Below are 21,666 nucleotides of genomic sequence, written 5' to 3'. Positions count from 1 at the left end.
CCACAGTACATGCACTGAAAAAGACGTGCATCTGTTTGCCTGCAAGCAAAGTTAGCTGGAGCCACTTTGGTGGCCAAGTGTCAAGAAGGATGATGGTTTGGTTCATCACTCAGTGATCAAGAATATCTGTTTCTTTTGTCAGTAACAATAGAAGTTTGTACAACATCTTTGTTTCTAATCTAAAAGCAGGTCTTGCAATTTTACAGATGTTTTCACTTGATTTTTTGCAGATTTTATAGATTAGATAGAGTCCAACAGTGGATCACAAACCAAATGTCACACGTTATTCTTTATAGAAGCAGATTACTGCATCTACAAACAATGCTGGGGAAAATTTGATAGAAAAAACCCCCATTTCTGATTATTTATTACCAATAGAGTTCCTGTCTCTCGTGATTCCTAATGACTGATTAAGTGTAGGAGTAAATAGAAGGAGTGGCGCCTTTAAGGGCTGCCATTCTTCAGAAATGTGGCACCCATCTCCAATTTGCACTTCTAAAAATTTGATAAAACATCTTTGAAAATGTGTTGATATTTTTCAATTCATTTCAAATTTTGATCTTTGAATAAGTAACCTAACCAGTTCAGTCATTTCACTGTTCCAGCTCTGCTCATCTGATGCAAAAGTTGCAGAAAACTCATCCTTTAAGCTAAATTGCAACCATTCAGCTACACAAGTTTAATCAGTTATTATCCCTGCATTAGTAAAAATCAACCTACCAAACAGTCGGCAGATTTTCTTTACTTGTAGTCAACTTCCAAAAAATACAGCAGCTCTCTAACTAGTAAGTTGGAACAATCAGTTTTGTGAAACACGGCATAAACTTGCACCGGTTTCTCAAGTCAGGAGAAATTTACAACTCATCACAGATCCGAAACGGCAAAAATAATACACGCTGGTGAACAACTGTAGCTAAAAATCTGCCAGTTATCACTTGATGGGGGTCAAATATGCAGCAGTACACAATGTTCTTTTACTCCGCACAAGATTTTCGTTCCAATAAAGTCACTTTTTCTTCCCCCGCCCCCAACTACAACATCTACATCCACAGCCTGAGAGAGGTTGTTGCTACTTTGGTGATTTTTGTTTTTTTTTTCTTTTCCGCCCCGTTCATCCCTTTCTCCATCAACAGGAGGATCGTTTGTACTCGCCTTTTACACTACCGAGCGCCCCTCCTCGCAGGCGGACATGGCACCACCTCACAGAGATGCGCCCACATTACCCATTCAGTGCCCTCTGTCCCAACGCAAAGGCGCAAGATGCCAAGCACACAACAATACAGGCCCCATAACCCCTCTTTTTTTGGGGGTTTTGTAAATGTCTTTGTTCCAGTGCAACAACTTCCAGGCTCGTATCTTAGACCCATCAAACGCTTTGCAACGAGAAAGTTGACAAAGGCTGAAACAGCGGAGGAGGCTCGTCCAACAAAGAGGCCCATTTACCGCGTACAGTGAGGGAGAGCGGCTAGGAGGGAGGGTAGGAGGAGAGTTGAATTAATGAATTAAAAATGTCGCAAAAAAAACACAACAAAACACAAAACAGTGGCCATCTGAACGCTTTCGGGCTTATGTAGCCGGGGTATGCCTGGTGTGATGTCGATGTTTGTGTGTGTGTGTGTGTGTGTGAGGGGTTCTCGGAGGAGTGGACTACCCGGGCTTTTTTAAGGTCTCCCTGAGTGGACACACAGGGCGCGCTCTCTCGCTCTCCCTGCTTCGCAAGCAAGAAGAAAAAGTGCAAACTGTCCTCATCCGATTACATAATGATCCAGTAACAGTGAGCCGGAACCGGTGCTGCCAGTGCCAGTGCGCAGGGAGACACTGACTAGCTGCTGGGTAATCGTCAACCAGGTCTGACCGGGTTCAAGTTTTTTTTTTTATTTGCAGAGAAATTTTCCCTTTTGGTCTTTTTTTTTTTTTCCCTTTCAAATTTTTTGTTTTCTCAGATGCACAGGATGACTTCGACGTTGCGCCGCCAGAGCAAACAATGCAGAAAAGTGACGTTTAAACATGTGTGAACCGTCAACAAGTGCAACCCGGTCGAGACCCTGAAGTTTTGCAGCAATTTTTTTTTTCCAAGTCATACATACAAACAAAATACATCTGTCGGTTTTTTTTGTTTTGCACGTTAGCCGGATGGTGAAGCTGTCCGAGCTGCACTCAAAGCAAACATCCATAGCAAGTCAACAGAAAGGTAAGAAAATATTTCAAAATTTATATTTGAATAAGTTTTGTATTGTTTTTGCCTTGTTCGAGAAAAAAAAAAAAAAAAAAAAACATACATTTTTACACCCTTATTCACTAAAATTAAACAATTAGTGCAATACTTGATGCTGTGTTTACTCAAATGCTACTTGGAAGACTTTAAGTGTTGTGATATTGTGCTAAATCAGATTTTAAACGCTGCAGCTGGTACTTACTGCACCTGCTGTGTTTGCTTTGTAGAGGCATGCGAGTACCGAGCAACACCAGCAGAGTTTTGCTTCTCTAGTTTAGAGCAATGTTACACACCACTGAGTGTTTTTTTTTATCATATTTTATGTGGGAAGAAGTCGAACACTAAAGAATCCATATAAACTTAGAAAAGCCAGTTTTAAACCAAACTTTCAGGAAAACATCTATTATAGCTTTTACTCTAGTGTAAAAAAACAACAACATTCAAGTCATCTCCAGAAGCTGACAGTCAAATCTTGCATCAATTTTAAAAGGTTCGATCATGTTTTCGCACCAGCGGCCTTTTGATTTCAATTCGACGGGCGGCACCACTGCAGCAGCAAACAGAACAGATTTACAGCCATGCTGCAAAAACCCCCAAAACAAAACAAAAACAAAAAAAAACCGAGCCGCCAATGAATATGTGGCAAACAGCTGGCCTCCATTCACAAACGTCAGGCGGTGTCGTAACTCTTCAGACGGGTTGAGAAAGTGAAGACGACGGTTTAAGGAAGCGCCGGCTTCAGCTGCGAGCTCGTTCCTGTTCCTGCCATTTCTGTTTGTTTACTTTGCGGCTCACTTTTTGTTCCTCAAATCAAAAGGGGAAACAGAGAGGGAAGGGGGAAAAAAAACCTAATCAGATAAAATGCAAGAGATTTAGAAGCAAGCTTATTTTAAAATGTAGAAATCCAGTGATTTCATTTCAAGTAACTGTCAAAATCCTATGAAGGAATCGTGAGGGCTGTTTGCTTATCATAGTCACTAAAAAACACAAAATCTTACCAAGTATTTTTGGCCTAGTTTCTGGTGCAAATATCTTAGTATATGTGAAACAAGACAAGAGAAATTTACAAGCAACGTTTCTGCAAGAAAAGCTTGATTTGAGTAAATGATTCCTTAATATTGATTAAAAGTTACCAGTTCCTCTTATTTCACTTAAACCTAGTACTTTTCATCAATATTCAGGAGTAATTTACTCAAATCAAGTTCTTATTTATTGCTGAAAAGTTGTTTGTAAGTTAGTTTTGTCTCATTTCAAGTGTACAAAGATATTTGCACTGGAAACTAGACTAAAAATACTTGGCAAGATTTTGTGTTTCTGCAGTGTGGAGCTTTACTGGACGCACAGTCCAGGTTGCACCTTATGTGACCTGATGACTGAACAGGATCAAATGTGTGCAAAAAAAATGAAAATAAAAAAAACATTGGACAGATGTATGGATGGATTTTGTCTCTTGCCCAATGCACTATGCAGAATTTAGATCAAGCTTCTTGATCTAAATTCAAGAAACTTGAATTTAGATCAAGCTTCTTGATTTAAAGAAGCTTGATCTAAATTCATAGGTCATAGGTCATAGTTAGGCCTATGACTCCAACCCTGGTTTCTGGGTTGAAGTCATAGGCCTAACTCGTATCCCTTGTTACGCTCATTTAGAAAAAGCTCACAAAATTCAAGTGTAACTCTTGCATTTCGTCCAATTACAATGCGTCACGCTGAGCACATAAAAATGGGGTTTGCAGTTTGACAGTGAGATACAAACTGGTTCCTTAAAAGTGATGATTTAGCAAATGTAGAAGGGAAAAAAGAGAAAAAGTAGAAGAAACTTATGGTTAAACTTTGGAGTCTTCTTTGATTGGTTGGTGTGAGCAGCCGCTTTGCAGGACAGCTATGAGTGTAGCGTAGCGGACACTACGTTAAACAAATCTGGATCTTTCTAAATAAACGGGGTTTTGTGCGACAGCAACAGAACAGAATGCATTATTATAAAACGACTGGAAAATGATGCAGGATTTTAGAGAGGTGTGTCAACCAGAGGATGATGATGTTTCCAGGCTACGTAGCTCAAACTTGGTCAAACTGGACGAAGAGCGTCCTCAAACATCAATTTTCAAACCACAGATTAAAAGATTAGAGTTACTCTGGACTTTGACTGGACCATTCTGACTCATAGCTCATCGATTCGATCCCTTTGCGGCTCAGGCTGTGTGTTCAGAGTTACTCCCCAGGTGGAAGGAGAGGCTCACCCAGAGTTTAGCGTCATCCAACTCTGACCGGCCGTCACCGTTATAGCCTACATGCATGACATTTTGCATGTAGGCTATAATTTTCAATGTTGGTTTCACCTGACCAGAGCATCCTCTTTGAAAGGCAGAATGTCTTCAGCCAGAGGCTTGTTCAAAGTCGTTGTGAAGCAGACTGCTGCAGGAGGTCTCTCCTGCCCACACATCCATCACTGTCTGCAATAACTCTTTAATCAAACGAGTTACGACAACATTTAGTTTCACTTTGGGGGGTCAGTGAAAGTGTCTTCGGATCGAATTTGAATCGAAGTGAGCTGAACGATGCCGACTCTTCATTAGTGTTCTCTTAACAAACCACACACCGCACTTTTCAGAGATGAATTTGTGAAGCTTGTAGAAATCCAAGTCGTGGTTTTGCTCCTTCGCGATTAAGGAGCAGTCATTTGTGTTGATCTATCGCACCAAATCCAGATAAAATACAGCCAAAAGTTCGTGGTAAACGTCAAATAATCGCATTGGTGAAAACACGTCTGCAAAGCACATCAGCTCACGGGAGCCGTGTGACCTTTATCTGTGCAGAAACTTGCCGCATCTGCACATCTGCGTTTCAGCCACAGAGCGCTTTGACGTGCAAAGTCGACGTCAGAAGAAGACGTTCTGTCCTAATCAGGTCGCCTTTTATCGTTTTCTCGAAAATAAAGCGCTGCATGCTGACTCGACGGCAGCTCATTTTGCTGCGCCTCGGAAAGCGGCTGAATGAAGTTTTGTCTCTCCGTCGTCTTGAGTTGGCCCGCCAGATGCCGTCTTGGCACGGCGTGCCTTAATGTTTGAGGCCGTCCATTCAGGCTGCTGTGGCGCGGGACAGTTGTCCAAGCCATTCAGCTGGAGTTCCTTTCAGAGCCGTGCTCTGGCTGCAGGGGCGCGGACGCTGGACAGAGTGGACGGGATTTACTTTCTCCTCTGGAATACTAATGTCAAGCTTTTTGTCACCCCCACCTTCACTCCACATACCCCCCCCCACCCCCCTTGTTTTTTATTTTATTTTACCTTCACCATCTTTTCCCGCTCTTTTTTTCGCCTCATGTTATGTCACCTGACGCTGCGTTTCTCTCTCTCAAATCTTCCTTGTGAACTAATTCTTCTGTCTCTGCATGTAAAGCACTGCCTGCTCACGCAGGATCAAATACACCAGCAAACACCCCTGCGCCTCTTCCCCTTTACCCCCCCCCCCCCTCCAGCCCCCCGTCTAACTTGCTCTCTTTCACTTACTCGCCCAGCCAGTCGTATTCTTCAATAGTGGCTTTTGTCCCTTTCATCTCGTCGAAAACAAAGGATTCTTGTGCACACGGGACAGAGGGAAGACGAGGGCTGCATGGGCCGGACGGGGCGGAAGAGATCACAACCTTGACTGTTGTCATTCTGTGGTGGGGGGAATAAAGTTTCGAGCGATTGTGGAAATTCGTCAAAGTCACAGCATCAGAAAAAGTGTAAAGTTATATTTTGGCTGCAGAAATCCCCTAAAGCATATAATTTAGCTTTTTTTCATGATCACTGACCTGTTAGGGGTGTTTTCATGCTTGGTAGACTCGGTTCGGTTGGGGAGCAAAGTTGTAACGTTTGTTACGTTTTCGGCTGCTGCGGTCCTCTCTCTCTCACGCTGCTCTGTGTAAAAAGATAAAAACCTGTTTTCCCCTCTCACCTGTGGTGGCGCTGCACCAAGAACCACTGAAGGAAACGACAAGAAAACCTCAGAAGAAGACATCGGCACAACTTCCTTTTTCCAGACAAAAGTAAAAAATAAATAAATAAATGGTGGAGTAGCATCAAATTTCAGAAGTTGTTGGATTCCTGTTTTGTCTTTCAAACCATTGTTCTCTCTCTCAGTAAGACTCCTGCCTTTCTTTTGGTTGTATTTACCCAGAAAGCCCTGCGCTATCATCTACTTCCTGCTCTCGTATCTGTCTCCGGCCCACTCGGTGTTCACGTATGCATTTGCACCGAACCAGAGTTAATTTCAACCGTACCGAAACCTAGAGTTTGATTTTTTTTTTTTTGAACCGCGTCGGAGTTCACACCTCCGCAAACGAACCGAACTTTCTAGGCATTTGATTGAATCAAATTAAACAGGGCTGCTGTGATTTTGCCCCCTAGATTTATTAATCCTCTATCACCCTTTAAAAACTAAGAGATGCATAAAGCTATATTAAGTTTAAATCTTAGAGAAATAAATTTTACAATATGTGTTAACTTGTTCTATAATCTACATTCTTATCCAGAAAATGTAATGAAAAGACAAGAGTCACTGCTAAGAATGTTACATTTATCAGTGTTGCATACGTCAATATTTATCAGTAAATCCTTCTTTTTTTTTTGAAAAAGTGAAAACAGTCCTTCTGTTTCATCATAATAATGGACATCAGAGCACATAAAATACAAATGCTGTCACAAATTCATATACTTTCCTTCAAGTTGAGCTGTTTTTAAACAGGAAATCAAATAATTATGATTTAATTCTGACTTGCCTTATCGTTTTTCAATGATCACTTGTAAAATATGCATAAAACATGTCAACGTTTGAACATTTCAGTGCAGCAAAGTGGCATAAACCTCCACAGGAAGTCGATCTGAGAACAAAGATGTTTAGTTATAGATGGGCAGAACGAGGGATGGATGTAAGAAACCAGCATGGGACAAAGATACAGGTCAGAACATAAAATATGCAGGTAATCAAGGGGATGAGGAACAGCTGGAACTAATTACAGGAGAGGGAAGAGGAGATGCAGGAGATGAGAGCTGAAGAAAATAAAATTATTAAAATGCAGCAAACTGAGATGAAGCCCAAACTCCCCAGAACTACGATGGGAGTTCACTTCACGTCACTACATTTCCACTTCCATTACGCTTTTCAGTTTAAATGAACGAATAAGTAAAACGTGACATTCATTGAAAATATATCGGCACAAAACAACAAAGCAGTTTGGAGCAAATTAATGTCTGCAGGAAATGTTCTGCGCCCATCTTAGTCCACAAATCAGTTTGCAGTTTGCAAACATTTTATCTACGTACATTGTAATTAAACCTTTTTCTCACTGAAATTATGTCACTACAACAGCTTTAATATATTCAATAAATTCCCATCGGTTGTTAAAATTGACTTCATGAACAGAAAAATCCTGTAAAACGTGAACATTTTCCTGAATCAAACAGCTAAAAATCCACTTTTCATTGATAGTGATGTGCCAATGATGCAGAAGCTCAGTTATAGTTGAGCCTGGATTTAAACTTAGATTCTTGGTTAAAGTTCATAACTTAAAATATACAATTTTATTTTGAATTGGTAGGTTGAGGGTTACGCTGCACATGATGGAAGAGAATAACAGTTGAAGAAACCAAAATATACAATTAAATTATAATCAAAATCTATATAATATTATTGCTGGATTTAAGTGCAAATAATTGAAATGGTTAATATTTATTACCCCCAGGAACACCAACATCAAGGTCCGGAGGGCTATTGAATTGCTTTCCGTTTCCTTTTATCCAACAGGAACCAAACAATTGCTTGGTTGGGTGATCCAGTTATTAAGAGGCAATATGGGTCATCACTTTACATGTTGAAAAATAAACCACAGGGAAGCTCAGGGCAACGAAATGTGACACCAAGGGCTCAGAGTCAGTGGTGAGACAGAGTGTCGCTGCGTCTGTGGGATGGATAAACAGAATGCACATAAGTTTCATTATTCAATGCATTTTACGCTATAGATCAATAAAAATATTGCATACCTGTGAGGTGGAGAATGTGGCAATTTTTAATATATTTTTTAAATAAATTAAAATATAAAAAATATAAGAATCCCAGCTGCCAACAGAATTGAATTGTCCTTAATAACCCTCCTGTTGTCCTCATTTTCTGTGTATAGGGAAAACACATACAAATCTCGGTCATTTTGACCCGAGGACAACAGGAGGTTAAGCTTTTGTGAGCGAGCATTAGGAAAGCTGAAGAGCACACCAGGCAGGGATAACGTTGTAATAATTAATTAATTAAATTTAAAATGAAATTAAATTAATTGCCCTCCCTGTGGTGAGGGCAACAGAGGATCTGACAATGGAGTGACAGAATCAAGGAGTATTTAAATTGGGGAGTTTTCACACAGTAGAGGAAAGGAACAAATATGAAACAAATGATGGCAGCACATTAAACTAATGCACTGGGGAAGTCCTGAATAAACCAGGGAGCAAATGACAGTAAGATAAAGACAGAAAAATGCCACAAAAAATGAACCTGAAGTAGACCATGAATAGGTAGCTAAACTAAAAGTGTTTTCACACCTGATAGTCTGGCAGACTCGTTTCAATTTGGGGCCAAAGTTCCAATATCTTGCTCACCTCCTCACCTGTGGTGGCGCTGCACCAAGAACTACTGAAGGAATCGACTCAAAACCCCCCGAAGAAGACACTGAGCGCAGCTTCCCTCTTTGCAAAATGGAAGCAAAAATGGAGTAGCGTCACATTTTAGATTTCTCTCTTGCATTTGGTAAAAGACTATGAGACATCTCTCCCACTAGCACTAGTCTCTTGCATTTGTTTAGGTTGTATTTACCCAGAATGCCCCGAGTGTGTTTCCTGCTTGCCATTCACATACGCATTCAAGCCGCATAAGAATTCTCTTCAACCAAACCGAGACCTGTGTCTCTGGACAGTTCAGAGTTCATTTCGGTCCATGTCAGAGTTTTATTGTGGATTCACACCAACCTCCAAACTTAATTTCTTTTACATTAGTTCAACAGCACACTGCGACTATAGAGCAGCGGAGACGTGTTCTCTGGAGTGACGTAACAACGGTGACCTGCCATTATGATCATGGATTGCTTGTCACTGTGAATTATTTTCAGTAAAAAAAAAAAACTCTTAATGAGTCAACATGCAAATACATTTTGAACAATTTTAACATCTCCAGGGTCAATAAAGAAACAGACAAGCAAATCTAGTGGGGAAGAAAGTGACAGTCCTGACTTCCACCTCAGTTACAATGGGTACTATTGGAAAAGTCTTTTCTCCCAACATCAGTGTCTGACCTCACTAATGAAGAATGGTCAAATGGTCAATGAACACACTTCTTAAAAGCTGTCCCAGATGATGTAAAGCTATCGGACATGCAAAGAGCATCCTATTAAACCTATTAAAAGTATTAACTCTGAATGTTAATACTTTTAAAAGTGAATACTTTTGGAAGAATTGTATATATTTTTTGGAATTGTATGTACGGTTAGAGGTTTTATCTCTGCAAAGTAAGCATCCCTTTGGACACTAAATGGCGTTGTACAAGTCATAGCTGCTCAGATGGTCTGCATGTTCATATGTTTACTGTATGTGTAGGCAGGAGCATTGTCAGGTTCAGAGTTCAGCTGGCATGGCCCAAGTCCAATCTCATGCCCGTGCTCCTGACCACGCCTCCCGCCTGCCCTCTCGCTCTCTTCCTCCCCCCTTCGCATCTTAGTATTCATAGCACAGAGCTCAACACAGCTCTCTATTCATTCACTCTGTGTGAGCTCCAACACGGAGGGAGGCGAGACAAGGGTCAAACAGGACAGGAAAGGACAGAGTGTATCAGATCGCTCTGGTTTTTAGGCTTTTGTTTTGGCTGTGCTGTTTTGGGTTTTGTTTTATTTGCTCCAGAAAGCAAAGACAATTTCTCTGAAAAGGGGAAGGGGGGACAGCTTGGCCAAACAATGAGTGAAGAATGGGCAGAAAGGGAAGGAAAGAAAAAAGGATGATCTGGAGAAAGACAAACTGTAGTCCAGATGAGAAGTAAGATTGTTAAAAGCTTACAAAGGGAAAGTCAAGCGCCGATAAGCGCTCGTGGCACCCAGGGGTGAGGGATCTCTCACTCGCTTAATAAACTATTGATACTTTGCAATCCACTTATACCAGGGCTTCAGGGTGTCATCGCGGCGTGTCATCATTTTCAGCGTACAAGTGACGATGGCGTAGTTTTAGGTCAGCCAGACGAGAGACTCATATTTCAGGGCAGAACAGGCGTCTCCAGCGCAGTGATGGCAACAATCAACTTGGACGTACATGACAGATTAAAAGGAAAAAGTAGCTGCAAGATTCCACTAGGAGCATTAGTGAAGCTTAGTAATAAATAATGTTGGGTAATGAGATCTCAGTCTGCTGACAAAGTCTTCATGTGGAAACGTTTGCTGAATGCTAGGTCCAAAGCTAGCATGTTAGCGCTGTTCTGGTCATTGATAATATGCGTTTATAGAACAGATTTCAGTGAAGTTTGAATTAATTGTTTGAAGACATGACCTACAAAAAACTAAATAATTAGCCTGCCTTTATTTCTATAGGAAATGTCCAATAGTCGATTCAGTCTCAATTTATTGTAAATTGTAAAAAACTCTATTCAGGAAACCTAAACCCATTAGACCAAGAAAGAATGTGCAAAGTCGATGATAAAGTTTGCTAGTTGAACACAACTAAAAAATCAAAAATCAAATAGGCAAATTATGGCTGCAAGTCTCCTGTTCATGAACTGCACACAAACATCATTTATTAGGAGTTTGTCATGTGTATCATTTATAAATGCTTTGACCAGTAAACAGGTCAAAACTTGGAAACATATTATGACATCTTTAGTCGCAAAAATTGAACACACTCTGTAAAGAGCGATAAAAGTTTAGTCCTAATTTTACTCACTGGGACATACACCAACTAACCAACCAGCTAGTTTCAGGTATATTTTGAACTTTAATTTTAGTTTTGATTGAGTAGATTGTCCTAGGAATTTGGTTGAATCCCAAAATACCAGTGTACCAATGGGGAAGTGTGACATTTACTTTAACAGTAACAGAATCTCTAGTTGATTTAGCTATTTTTGTGCAAAATCCTTATTCCTTATCTTTGTGTTTGAGTTGCTTATGCAGAAAACTTTTATGTGGGGTGCAAAGAAAAGAAGAGCTTTGAATGGCCGACAGCAACACTGTCACCCTGAAATGTACATCTGATCCCTTTTCTTCTGTTCTATTTTTCAAGTTAGATGTTCCACTAGGTCATCTCCCCATTCATATGAACAGTACTTTTTTTTCCTTTAGCCTTTTTACTTGAACTCTTCTGTTGTTCAACTTTATTGTTCTCAGCATACCTCTGCAGTTTTTCCACACCGTCCTCCTTCGCTGCCCACTTTAAGCCCATTTTCCACATTTTTTCCCCCTTCCTGAACACGTCGTGTCCCCTCTGTCTGTCCAGTGCCAGCCATGACTTCAGCCACTCCCCCGTCCTCCGAAGGCTCCTCCCCGCAGAAAGTGTGCCATTCCCAGACGCAGACGGACATCAGCAAGCCCCTGCTGAGCTCCACGGGGGGAAGCGGGGGCCCTGCCGCCGGCGGGGGGGAAACGGGAGGGCCAAACGCGCTCCGCAGGAGACGCAGAGTCCTCTCCAAAGATGGACGGAGCAACGTCCGCATCGAGCACGTCAGCGGCAGAGGGGCCCTGTACCTCCGTGACCTCTGGACGACGTTCCTGGACATGCAGTGGCGCTACAAGTTCTTCTTTTTCTCTGCTACTTTCGCTGGGACGTGGTTCCTGTTTGGGGTGCTTTGGTACCTGGTGGCCCTCGTGCATGGAGACCTGCTCGGTACGCATCACGACACTCACGCAGCCATGCCTCACACTTAAAATTGTTTTGCACGATACAGACAAAGGCAGAAAAACTCTTCTGTGGTGCTTGGCTCCAGATTGATCTGGTGTTCCTTGTTTCCCGCCTTCAGAGTTCGACCCGCCGTCCAATCACACGCCGTGTGTGATGGAGGTGAAGACGCTGACCGGAGCCTTCCTCTTCTCCCTGGAGTCGCAGACCACGATTGGCTATGGCTTCCGGTGCATAACGGAGGAGTGTCCCGTAGCTATAGTCCTCCTCATTGTTCAGCTGGTCATCACCATGGTGATGGAGATTTTCATCACTGGGACCTTTCTTGCAAAAGTAACTTTTTAAAAATTTCTGAGTAGAATAATAAACGTAATAGAAAAAATGCTGGTATAGCCAATTAATTGTTTAGCGTTCTTAAGCAGTTTCTTGTGTATATTTCACTGTGACTACAGTCACAGTCAAAACTAGTCCTAGTCAAAACCCAGAACTAAGTGTCATAAAATCTGTGAGGCCACCTAAAGTGGGCTGTGTGTTGAATGACGAGAGTTCTTCTAAAAAAAACAGAAAGGTGAAATAAAATCAAATGGAGCTTTATCAAAGTTTATTTCTAACATGTTTGTTTCTTAGTTAGGTTGTGCGCCGCAAATGTCACGTAACGTGTACAATTTTAGCAAACGCCGTGTATATTTATTTTTAGCTGTTGTTCATGTGCTGCACAAGTCTTTTCTATTCCTTATCTTTGTGTTTGAGTTGCTTATGCAGAAAACTTTTATGTGGGGTGCTGTTATCACTCTGATCTACTAGAAGCAGGCCACAGCGCGCCAGAATAGCGAACCGTCAGCATGAAAAGTTATCAGTGTCAGTTATCAGTCATGTTTGGTTGTGGATTATTATCACTCCTATCTGAAAAGAAAAAAATGAAGTGTTTCCGCTGTTGTTTGTATTTGAAACAATTTACTTTTACTCTCTCCTGCTCTCAGAATTTAAACATTACGCTTTTAATGATTGACTTACAGTATTTTCGATGCAGCATTTTAGCATCGAGGATCCATCCTAATCTCAGATTTCCTCTCTTGCTCCGTCAGGTTGCAAGACCCAAGAAGAGAGGTGAGACGGTGAAGTTCAGTCAACACGCCGTTGTGTCGTTTCACGAGGGCCGACCCTGCCTGATGATCCGAGTGGCCAACATGCGCAAAAGCCTGCTGCTGGGATGTCAGGTAATACGTCACTTTGAAAAAATATTTACTTGCATTAAGCTAACATCACACGCCAGCTTGTGCAGATGTTTTTACACTACGTCAAACAGTAGAGCTGATTCTTGAACCGCTTCCAGATACGATTCTGGGAATGTCTGTTAAACTCTGTTTTGGATGAATTTTGATCAAACTTCTCCAATTTTCACTAGTGCAAATTACTCTTTGTACTGTTTCTTTTGCCAGTTAGGCTTTAGTCATGAGGGACATCCTGTTTGCAGTAAACATGCAACGATTTAAGTTGATATAGTTGATTATAGTCCATGCAAATTCAAATAATGGTACTAAAACAATGTTAGAGCTTTCAAACTCTAACGGACGGATGTTTGGTTTGATTTGGAACGTAAAACTCCCCGCCCCCACGCGCGCGTCGCCCTCGAAATGAAACAAAATAATATAAAACAAAACAAAAACATTTTAAAAATAGAAGACGAGATGAACAACAACGCAACCGGGAAGAGTGTGGATGTGTGTTGGCGTTTTGGGATCCCCCTAAAAGCCCTTATTAGCCCCCTCACATCAGACTCGCATCACGGCATATGAGATTAGTCACATTGTGGGATGATGATTGTAGGATGTTGTTTTCTCTTTGGCTTCATTGAAAACAAAACGCTCTCATTATCTGTGATGGAAATTCAGAGTTTCCTAAATGTTTTACGCATGCACAAACCTCCAATGGATAGATTTAGAATGAGGTTTTCCACTTTTGCCACAATCTAACATTTTGCAGTCAAGCACTCAGAGACTCGCTGAAGATGGTCTTAGTCTTAATTTAACATGACGAGGGTTTTAGAAACGTTAGTTGTATGCTTAAATATTATTCAATCAGTCAAAATCAATTCAGTTTATTACACCAATGTGAGAAGATGTTAAACGTTGCTACGTTTTAAGAAGTACTAATCGAACTTAGAGAAAACTAAAAGATTTCAGTAGTTTTATCAGTGCATTCTGCCACAACCAGGCCCGAAATGAAAATCAGTTTCACATCCCAAGAGGCCCGTTTGAGACTGATGCAGGTCATGAATCTGTTCATAGTTGGATGAGGAACTGAAAGTGCTTATGATTGGGTGGAAGTGTTTGTTTTTTTTAGATTTACTATGCAGCATTTAGGCACGTTTTGGTTTCCTATGGTTAATTATGATGACTCCATGTGTACAATAGTTTGAAAAGATTTACAGATTGAAGTAAAAACTGCGAAGTTTCTTTCTATATGTCTTGTCTGTTTGCTTGTTGGAAACGGAGATGCATCGATCAATCAATCAATCAAAGTTTATTTGCATAGCAGCTTTCAGCAACAAGGCGATTCAAAGTGCTTTACCTCACAAAACCCCAAAATACAAAGTGACAGAAAACACATTCAACAACATTACATTTTGCTCATCAGATTATTGATCAATGTTTCATGATTAGGTTTCAAAAGCAAGTCTAAACAGCTGGAACCTTTAGTCTAGATTTAAAGGTACTCAGTGTTTCAGCTGTTTTGCAGGATTTCAGGAAGTTTGTTCCAGATTTGTGGTGCATAGAAGCTGAATTCTATTTCTCCATGTTCTGTTCTGGTTCTGGGGATGCAGAGCAGAACCAGAACCAGAACCAGAGGGGTCTTTTTAAAGTGTATTCTCTGAGCCAGTGTAGAGACTACTAATTGAGTACATTGAGGGCCATTACTAGTTGAGGGCCAATGTAAACATTAAACCGAGAGCCGTCTGGTTACAAGATGTCTTTCCAACTTCTTTGGCTGCAGTTACTGACTACATCTTGGCTCCCAGGTGTCGGGGAAGCTGCTCCAAACGTCTCTGACCAAGGAGGGTGAAACGGTGCGGCTGGACCAGCGCAACGTGCCCTTCCAGGTGGACACGTCCAGCGACAGCCCCTTCCTCATCATACCCCTGACCTTCTACCACATCATCGACGAGAACAGCCCCCTCAGAGCCTGGGCAGCAAAGGGTACGTCACAGCTCTCATGACGTCGTCGTGTCGGTAGGTCTGATCGAGTCATGCCAAACGTGTTGAGCTGCAATACGGAAGCTTTCTGAAAGTTATTACGAGTCCGCATGAGAACAAGCGTCTCATTATTGCTTCGTAACCGTCTCCCACGTGTCCGCGGCGAGTGAAGTGATTGGAATTTTACATTTACCGTCGAGTTATGGTAATTGACAAAACGTGTAGGTACAATGCGCATGTATGCGTACGTAGGTGTGTTGGTATTCGACGTCACGTGCTGTGCTCTTGGCTGTGTCGAGCCGTCCACAGTTGGATTTGTTTGGCTCTGGAGGAGAGGTTTTTTTTTTTTCTTTCTGGCTGGAATGTGTGTGAGAGAGCCCGCTCGAGACACCCCTCATTAGAGCACAATACCGTACAGTCTGGGGCGCTGACATGCAGATCCACTTACAGCAGCTCGGAGCTCTCAGCACTGGAAGCTACAAGAGAACCCACTGAGCATATTTGGTGCTTTTCCGCCCGCTAGGCCGACTTGGATTCTCTGTAGATTGTCCAGAAGCATTTATTTCCTCATATTTACCCCCTTTACATACTATTTGTAGTTAACGCTTTAGAAATGTCTAAATAACTTCCTCAATTTTGTTTTACGTGCGCTTGAGGTGATTTTTAGCTAATTATGCTAAAGGGGAGATGGAAAGACATTTGTCAGATCGTTAGCGTGTGTACACTTCTGTTTTGATATGACTCACTGATAATTTATCTGTCCATTTTATCAAGTACAGACAAAACTTAGTCTTTCGTTTTAGCTCATTTGCTGCTTAATCACTCTCACGATGTCAGGAAACTGTAGCAGCCAGTACAGTCTCTGTTTCTGTGAGACTTCCATCTTAAAGGATAAATTGTAAGCTAAAACCCACATATATAAGGACAAAATGCACTGTTCTTTGAGCCATGCGCATGAAAATAGGATATGAAACTTTTAGCCATTTGTTGGCTAATATTACCTACTTTGCACCTGCAGAGAGAGTTACAGTGGATCATGGATTCTGCACATTCACAAATTGCTCCTGTTTCTACGTAGTGATGAACGGATTTGATTTCAACTCTGTGTTTTTTCAAAGTCGGTTTTAATATTCTGGACTTTTCCTTAAATTTTTTCCCTCTCTGATATTATTTTCTCTTGCGTTCTCAATTCATGCACTTGGGTTCCCCTTTCACCGCCAGTTTGATGGTAAATGGTCTGAAAATCGCTGAGTATATTTCCCATTAGCACACAGTGGCGGCCAGCAGGACGTGGACTCTAACCCGGTATGTTTTCGGAGGGCTTGTAAGATCTGTAAATGAATCGAAGCAGCTCGCAAAAAGGCAGAGAATCCCCTGATAAATGTGTCACAGTGTTGACAGAGGGGTTGCGAAACACTGTGTTTTGCACTGACGGGAGTGATATTTGGTCTGTGTTGGGAGTAAGCCTTGTTTTCACAGATGAGAGTCTGCAGTCTGAGAAACCCCGGGGATGCAGGTGTTCGCCTGCTTGACTGCGTACGTCTGCTGATCGGTCCTCTGGGGATGTTGAGGGGAGTAACGCCACTCAAAGTTTCCACGTTCTGCGTGTTTTGAATAAATAGTCACCAAATTGTATTCAAAATCTCCACACATGTGACAAATTACAATTTTGTTTTTCGGTGGAAAAGTGCCATAATGGGAGCGGGAAAGCACTGTCCTCCCAGTCAGGTGGTTAAAGAGAAGCTTCATGAATTGGCGATTTAGAGAAAAGGAGTGTGTCTTGTTGAACATGCGTGCACCCAGGTCAGCTCACAACCTCATCTGGTTGAGACTAGGTGAATTAAATCGGGGCCCACCCATGACTTCCTGCAAATAATATTAAACAATAAGTGTTATTATTATTTAAAGACATGATTGTTTCTGAATTTTGTTTTCATCTTTCTCCTTGTATTTATTTCTTTCCATGATTTGGATGTTTTAGCTTCCCTTCTTAGAGCATTATATTCCTACATCATAAGGCTAACAATGAACTTTAAACTGATTAATTTCTTAAATAGATAGTTATATGTGATCTTTTTAAAAAAATAAAACTAAGAACATATATATCAAATAAATATAAAGCTTTTATTTTATTACTCAGTTAGATAACTAAATTATAAAATGTAATCAAAGTTCAAATCAAGTCAAGTTTTTTTAAATCAGTGTTGTGCTTCCTGCATGCAGACTAATGACAGAACTCAAATTCCTGCTCAATAATAACTTACATTTCTGCTGTAAATCACCAATTGAATCCTAACATCTGATTGGTTACCTTAAACAGAAACTTACCTGCATCCTAAATATCTTGTCACATTTGTTGCCTTGTTGTGTGATTTAGCTTTGCAAGGTGGAGAGATGCAGCACATTCAGAATATCCAGCGGCAAGACCACGAAGTAGAAATATTTATGAAAAGTTAATATAAAAAAAACCCCAATCGTTTCTGCATTTTTGGAAAACATTCCACATGTAAAAATAATAATTGTGGGGCTTTTAAAGTGATTTAACGTGGCACAGTTGGCTTTCGAAAGGATGGACAGTCAAGAAGAAAAGGATGCTGGGAAAAGAGGGGAGAAGAAATGGAAAAAATTGAAAAAGTATTATGCAACTAAAATATTTGCTTTACAGTTTTCTTCAGAAAAAAATATATTCCTGACTACAACTAAATGTTTCGAAGGCCTTATACTGTTGGTTGTGCGTTTTTTTTTTCCACTGCATTTTTTTCTTCCACTGAGCTTTTCATCAGTTTGCTTAGATGCAGCACTTTGTGAACAACCAGATGCTTTAGCAACAACTTTATGTGGCTTTATGTGGACACTGGTCAGAGGTCAAGTCAGCAGATCGGGGTTACGTAGCTCATAACAACATAATATTTCTGTGTTGTCATTAGCTGTAACCATAGCCACTATGTGTGTGTTGTATAAGTCTTTAAATTGAATTACTTAAACTTTATAATTTCATTTAAACAATCTATTTAAGAGCGCTTGTGAGTTATGTTTTTGTGTTTTATGTGTTTTTTCGTCCACCAGGTGGAGGCTGGTCAGACCCTGAACTGGCTGACTTTGAACTGCTGGTGATCATGAGCGCCACGGTCGAACCCACGTCCGCCACCTGCCAGGTCCGAACGTCGTACCTTCCGGACGAGATCCTCTGGGGCTACGAGTTCCCGCCAGTCGTCTCCCTCTCACCGTCGGGGAAATACGTAGCCGACTTTGCCTTCTTCGACAAAGTGGCAAAAACCAAGACGTCTCCCTTCCGCAAGCAGCCGTCGTCGCCGAACGGCAGAGCGGAGACGCGCCACAACGGCGCCAGAGAAGACGACGCGAGCCGGGAGAGGCTCATACTGGAGGAGAACTGCAAGGGGAAAGAAAAGAAGCGGGAGCGGGGCCGTGTAAGAGACAGCAGCCCACTGAGCGTTCGCATCAGCAACGTATGAAGCACAAAACAGGAAGATGTGGGAGGAAGTGACAGAGAGATGAGGAGAAGAAGAGGAATTGTACGCTGCTATACAAATTTGCACCCTCCCCCACTCACAGCCAGTATTCACCTTCTACACACACCAACATGTGGACCACAAGGCAGGAAGCACCTGAGCGCCGCAGCATTTCCTCAGAACGACAAGCCTGTAAACAATAAACAAGCCGTAGACGGAGGACGACCGACTAGTACAAACTCACAGCAGGATTTAAATGTGTTTTATATTGTGTATAATGTGATGTAATGTACAGGGCCACTCTGTTAAAATGTGGTGTTTGCCCATTCTTCTCTCAGAGATGAAATATTTCTACACAAGAGAAAGGGACGAACAGTACCAAGAAAACTCTCTGAGTTTGTTGGGTGTATTACTGAATCACAGTACTGTGTTTAAAGGCTCCATTATGTACAAACGCATGATGCTACATGCAGACTAGCATGTAGCATGCTAGTCTACATGCTAGACTAGCATGCTAGTCTGCATGATGCTACATGCAGACTAGCATGTAGCATCATGTGACAAGGAAGAAGACATGCGGCATCTAAATATTCAGCTCTTATCATTTTCCCATAATTCACTCTTTTGCACTTACTGCAGCACACTGGACTTTTCAAGAACTACCTGGAACGACTTGTGTAAGTTTATGTGTCATTTTAAGGGACTGTATCATATTTTATTACACTCTTAACAGCATTAACCGTAACATGTTCGTCCTCAATGACTGTCATGGGTGAAATGAGTTGAGTCATTTTACTAAAAGAAAGCACTTTAACGAGTTTTTTCTCCCCCAAACAAGCAATAACAAAACTAACCTCATTGTTGTGTTAATTGATTAAAATGTGTATTTTCACCAGCTGATGTTCTGTGGGGATGAGATAATATTTTTTTTTTAAATGAAGCTTTTTGGGAACTGTTTTAAAACGTATGTACAGCATGTTCACTTGTGTTTATGTACAGCTCATGTAAATATATTTCTCCTATGTGCTTCCATTTGGTATAAACGGGCCATTGACTGTTTAACATTTTGACTCTGTAAAGTATCTACTGTAATGTCTGTCTTTCTACTGCTGACATTTTGTTTCAAAGTTCATGTCAGAATGAAAATGAAACACTTTGAACAAACCTTAAAGCACCATTAACCTTAAAAGAATATGGTACTTTGTTAAAGAGGCCACATCAATGTTTTGTTTTTTACGTTCAGAATCTTGTAAGGGAACAAAAATTTCCCAAAAATCGTGAAATTAGTTGGAAAACACTTACTTTCAGAAAGGCTTTGGGTCAGTATTCCCATAATCATAACTGCACGTTGCCATTTTCTCACTTGATTTACACCCATAAATGTCAAGTGTATTTTTCATTCACCATTCATAAGTTTAAAAAAAAATTAACATATCGTTTTAGAAATGTCATTTTCATTAAACTCTTTGTTATACACCAAATAACCTTTAGTTACTTTTGGTTTAAGTTTCCCATGGACCAATTGACTAAAGAAATATCACTTTGCATTCAACTAAAACTAGTTGAATGCAACCCTCCTGTAGACATTATTTATTGCAGTCATAAAATTACATATATGGTAGGCTACCAATAGATTGTAGAAAATTACTTTGAAATGAGTTGTTAAAGGGTGAATCCAGAAACATGAGAAACAACTCCATTTTGTGCCTGAAGAAGTTGGGGATGAAAATATGAAATATCTGCTGGGGGGAAACCAAAAGTAAGCAAATAAATAAACAGCTAAACAACAAAAAGCCAAATCTATTAATAATAGTAATACTAATAATAAGCTGTTCGCTAGTTTAAAAACATCCCAGTAAAGTCAACTTTTGCGACACTCGTTTTACGTCCACTTGATAAAATCATAAGACTGCCTGCCTTTCCATCAATGACAAACGGCTGCTGAAAATGTTTCAGGCTGAATGTTGTCCTGGTTTCTGCATCAGAATGTGTTCAATAAATTAATCCTGGAAGCTCTCTGCTCAAACTGTCGATGTAACTTTAAGTGCCTCGTTTAATAAATGTATTATTTGCAACATGAGTGTCTGTGTCTGTATTGAGCAACAAAATGTCCTGATAATGTCAGAAACTGATATTTTAAATGTTTTGAGTAACTTTTGACAATGAGCTTGTGATGTACAATGGCAATTTGTCATAATTGGAGTTCCAGATTCTGTTAATTTCTTGGTGTAAAGATGCTTGTATTTCACACTTTGAGCATAATTTATATTATGATCTGTGCTGTTGTCTTTAGCTACTGTTTTTCTTTGTAGACCCGAGCAAGCATCGCTAGGTCTGTGTTGTGTTTACTTCCTGACGTTGACACCAAAACATTTGTTTTGTTGTTTTCTTGTGTTAATTTGGTTTTAAAATCTGATCTCAGCATACACTTTATGTTCGCTCCTTGTTTGCGCCCTCAATAACTCAAAAATGACTACAAAAAGATATCCAAAGTAAGCATTTGTCAGACAGTGTTTGGATTTGAATTAAGGTTAAGGGATTATGACTATTTTTGATAACTGCATGTTTTAGCTATATTCATGTTCTTGAACAGTATATTATTCTTAAATTTGTTTGATTTAATATATTTTTAATTGTTGTATTACAGATCTTACAGAAGATCAAAATTAGTGTAGAATATCAAATTACTGAGGCCCATTGTTTTATTGGTAATCATGAATAACTACAGCAGGTAAACGCTAAAAGATTAGTTTGAGCACAATGGCTCATTCAATGGATAGTCAAAGAGAGCCTTTATCAGGTGTTGCCTGATAAGTCCGTCATTCTGACTGATCACAATTCACACACCTTACCATGTGTTGCAGATCTGCAGACATTTTCAACTTCTTGCACAGAAT

The 21,666-nt window shown here is 40.6% G+C and overlaps 1 protein-coding gene and 1 long non-coding RNA gene across 3 annotated transcripts; one reads left to right on the top strand and one right to left on the bottom strand.

The window, feature by feature from the left end:
- Positions 1 to 1,112: 1,112 nt before the first annotated feature.
- Positions 1,113 to 20,849, top strand: kcnj10a (potassium inwardly rectifying channel subfamily J member 10a). Of its 2 annotated transcripts, XM_081599458.1 has the most exons (7): positions 1,113 to 1,848; positions 1,944 to 2,191; positions 11,707 to 12,093; positions 12,227 to 12,438; positions 13,191 to 13,322; positions 15,125 to 15,302; positions 18,366 to 20,849. In XM_081599458.1, the coding sequence occupies exons 2-7, from the start codon at positions 2,134 to 2,136 to the stop codon at positions 18,770 to 18,772; spliced, it is 1,374 nt and encodes a 457-aa protein (XP_081455584.1). In that variant the 5' UTR covers positions 1,113 to 1,848; positions 1,944 to 2,133; the 3' UTR covers positions 18,773 to 20,849. The 2 variants fall into 2 exon arrangements, with proteins under 2 accessions (XP_081455584.1, XP_008426114.2); XM_008427892.3 differs by having other exon boundaries at positions 1,113 to 2,191.
- LOC145548653 (uncharacterized) lies at positions 2,201 to 8,353 on the bottom strand. Its single transcript, XR_014084662.1, has 3 exons — positions 6,009 to 8,353; positions 5,722 to 5,871; positions 2,201 to 3,019 (listed from the first exon to the last, which is right to left on the bottom strand). It is a non-coding gene; the product is annotated as an uncharacterized LOC145548653 (long non-coding RNA).
- Positions 20,850 to 21,666: the final 817 nt, after the last annotated feature.

This window comes from Poecilia reticulata, chromosome 18 (assembly GCF_904066995.2).
Source record: "Poecilia reticulata chromosome 18, P_reticulata-male-v2, whole genome shotgun sequence".
Classification (NCBI taxonomy): domain Eukaryota; kingdom Metazoa; phylum Chordata; class Actinopteri; order Cyprinodontiformes; family Poeciliidae; genus Poecilia; species Poecilia reticulata.
This window is presented reverse-complemented; position numbering and strand designations above follow the sequence as displayed.

Coding starts and splice junctions, on each gene's coding strand:
- kcnj10a (XM_081599458.1), top strand. CDS start 2,134: ATGGTGAAGCTGTCCGAGCTGCACTCAAAGCAAACATCCATAGCAAGT. Junction 2,192..11,706: donor CATAGCAAGTCAACAGAAAG/GTAAGAAAATAT, acceptor CTGTCTGTCCAG/TGCCAGCCATGACTTCAGCC. Junction 15,303..18,365: donor CAGAGCCTGGGCAGCAAAGG/GTACGTCACAGC, acceptor TTCGTCCACCAG/GTGGAGGCTGGTCAGACCCT.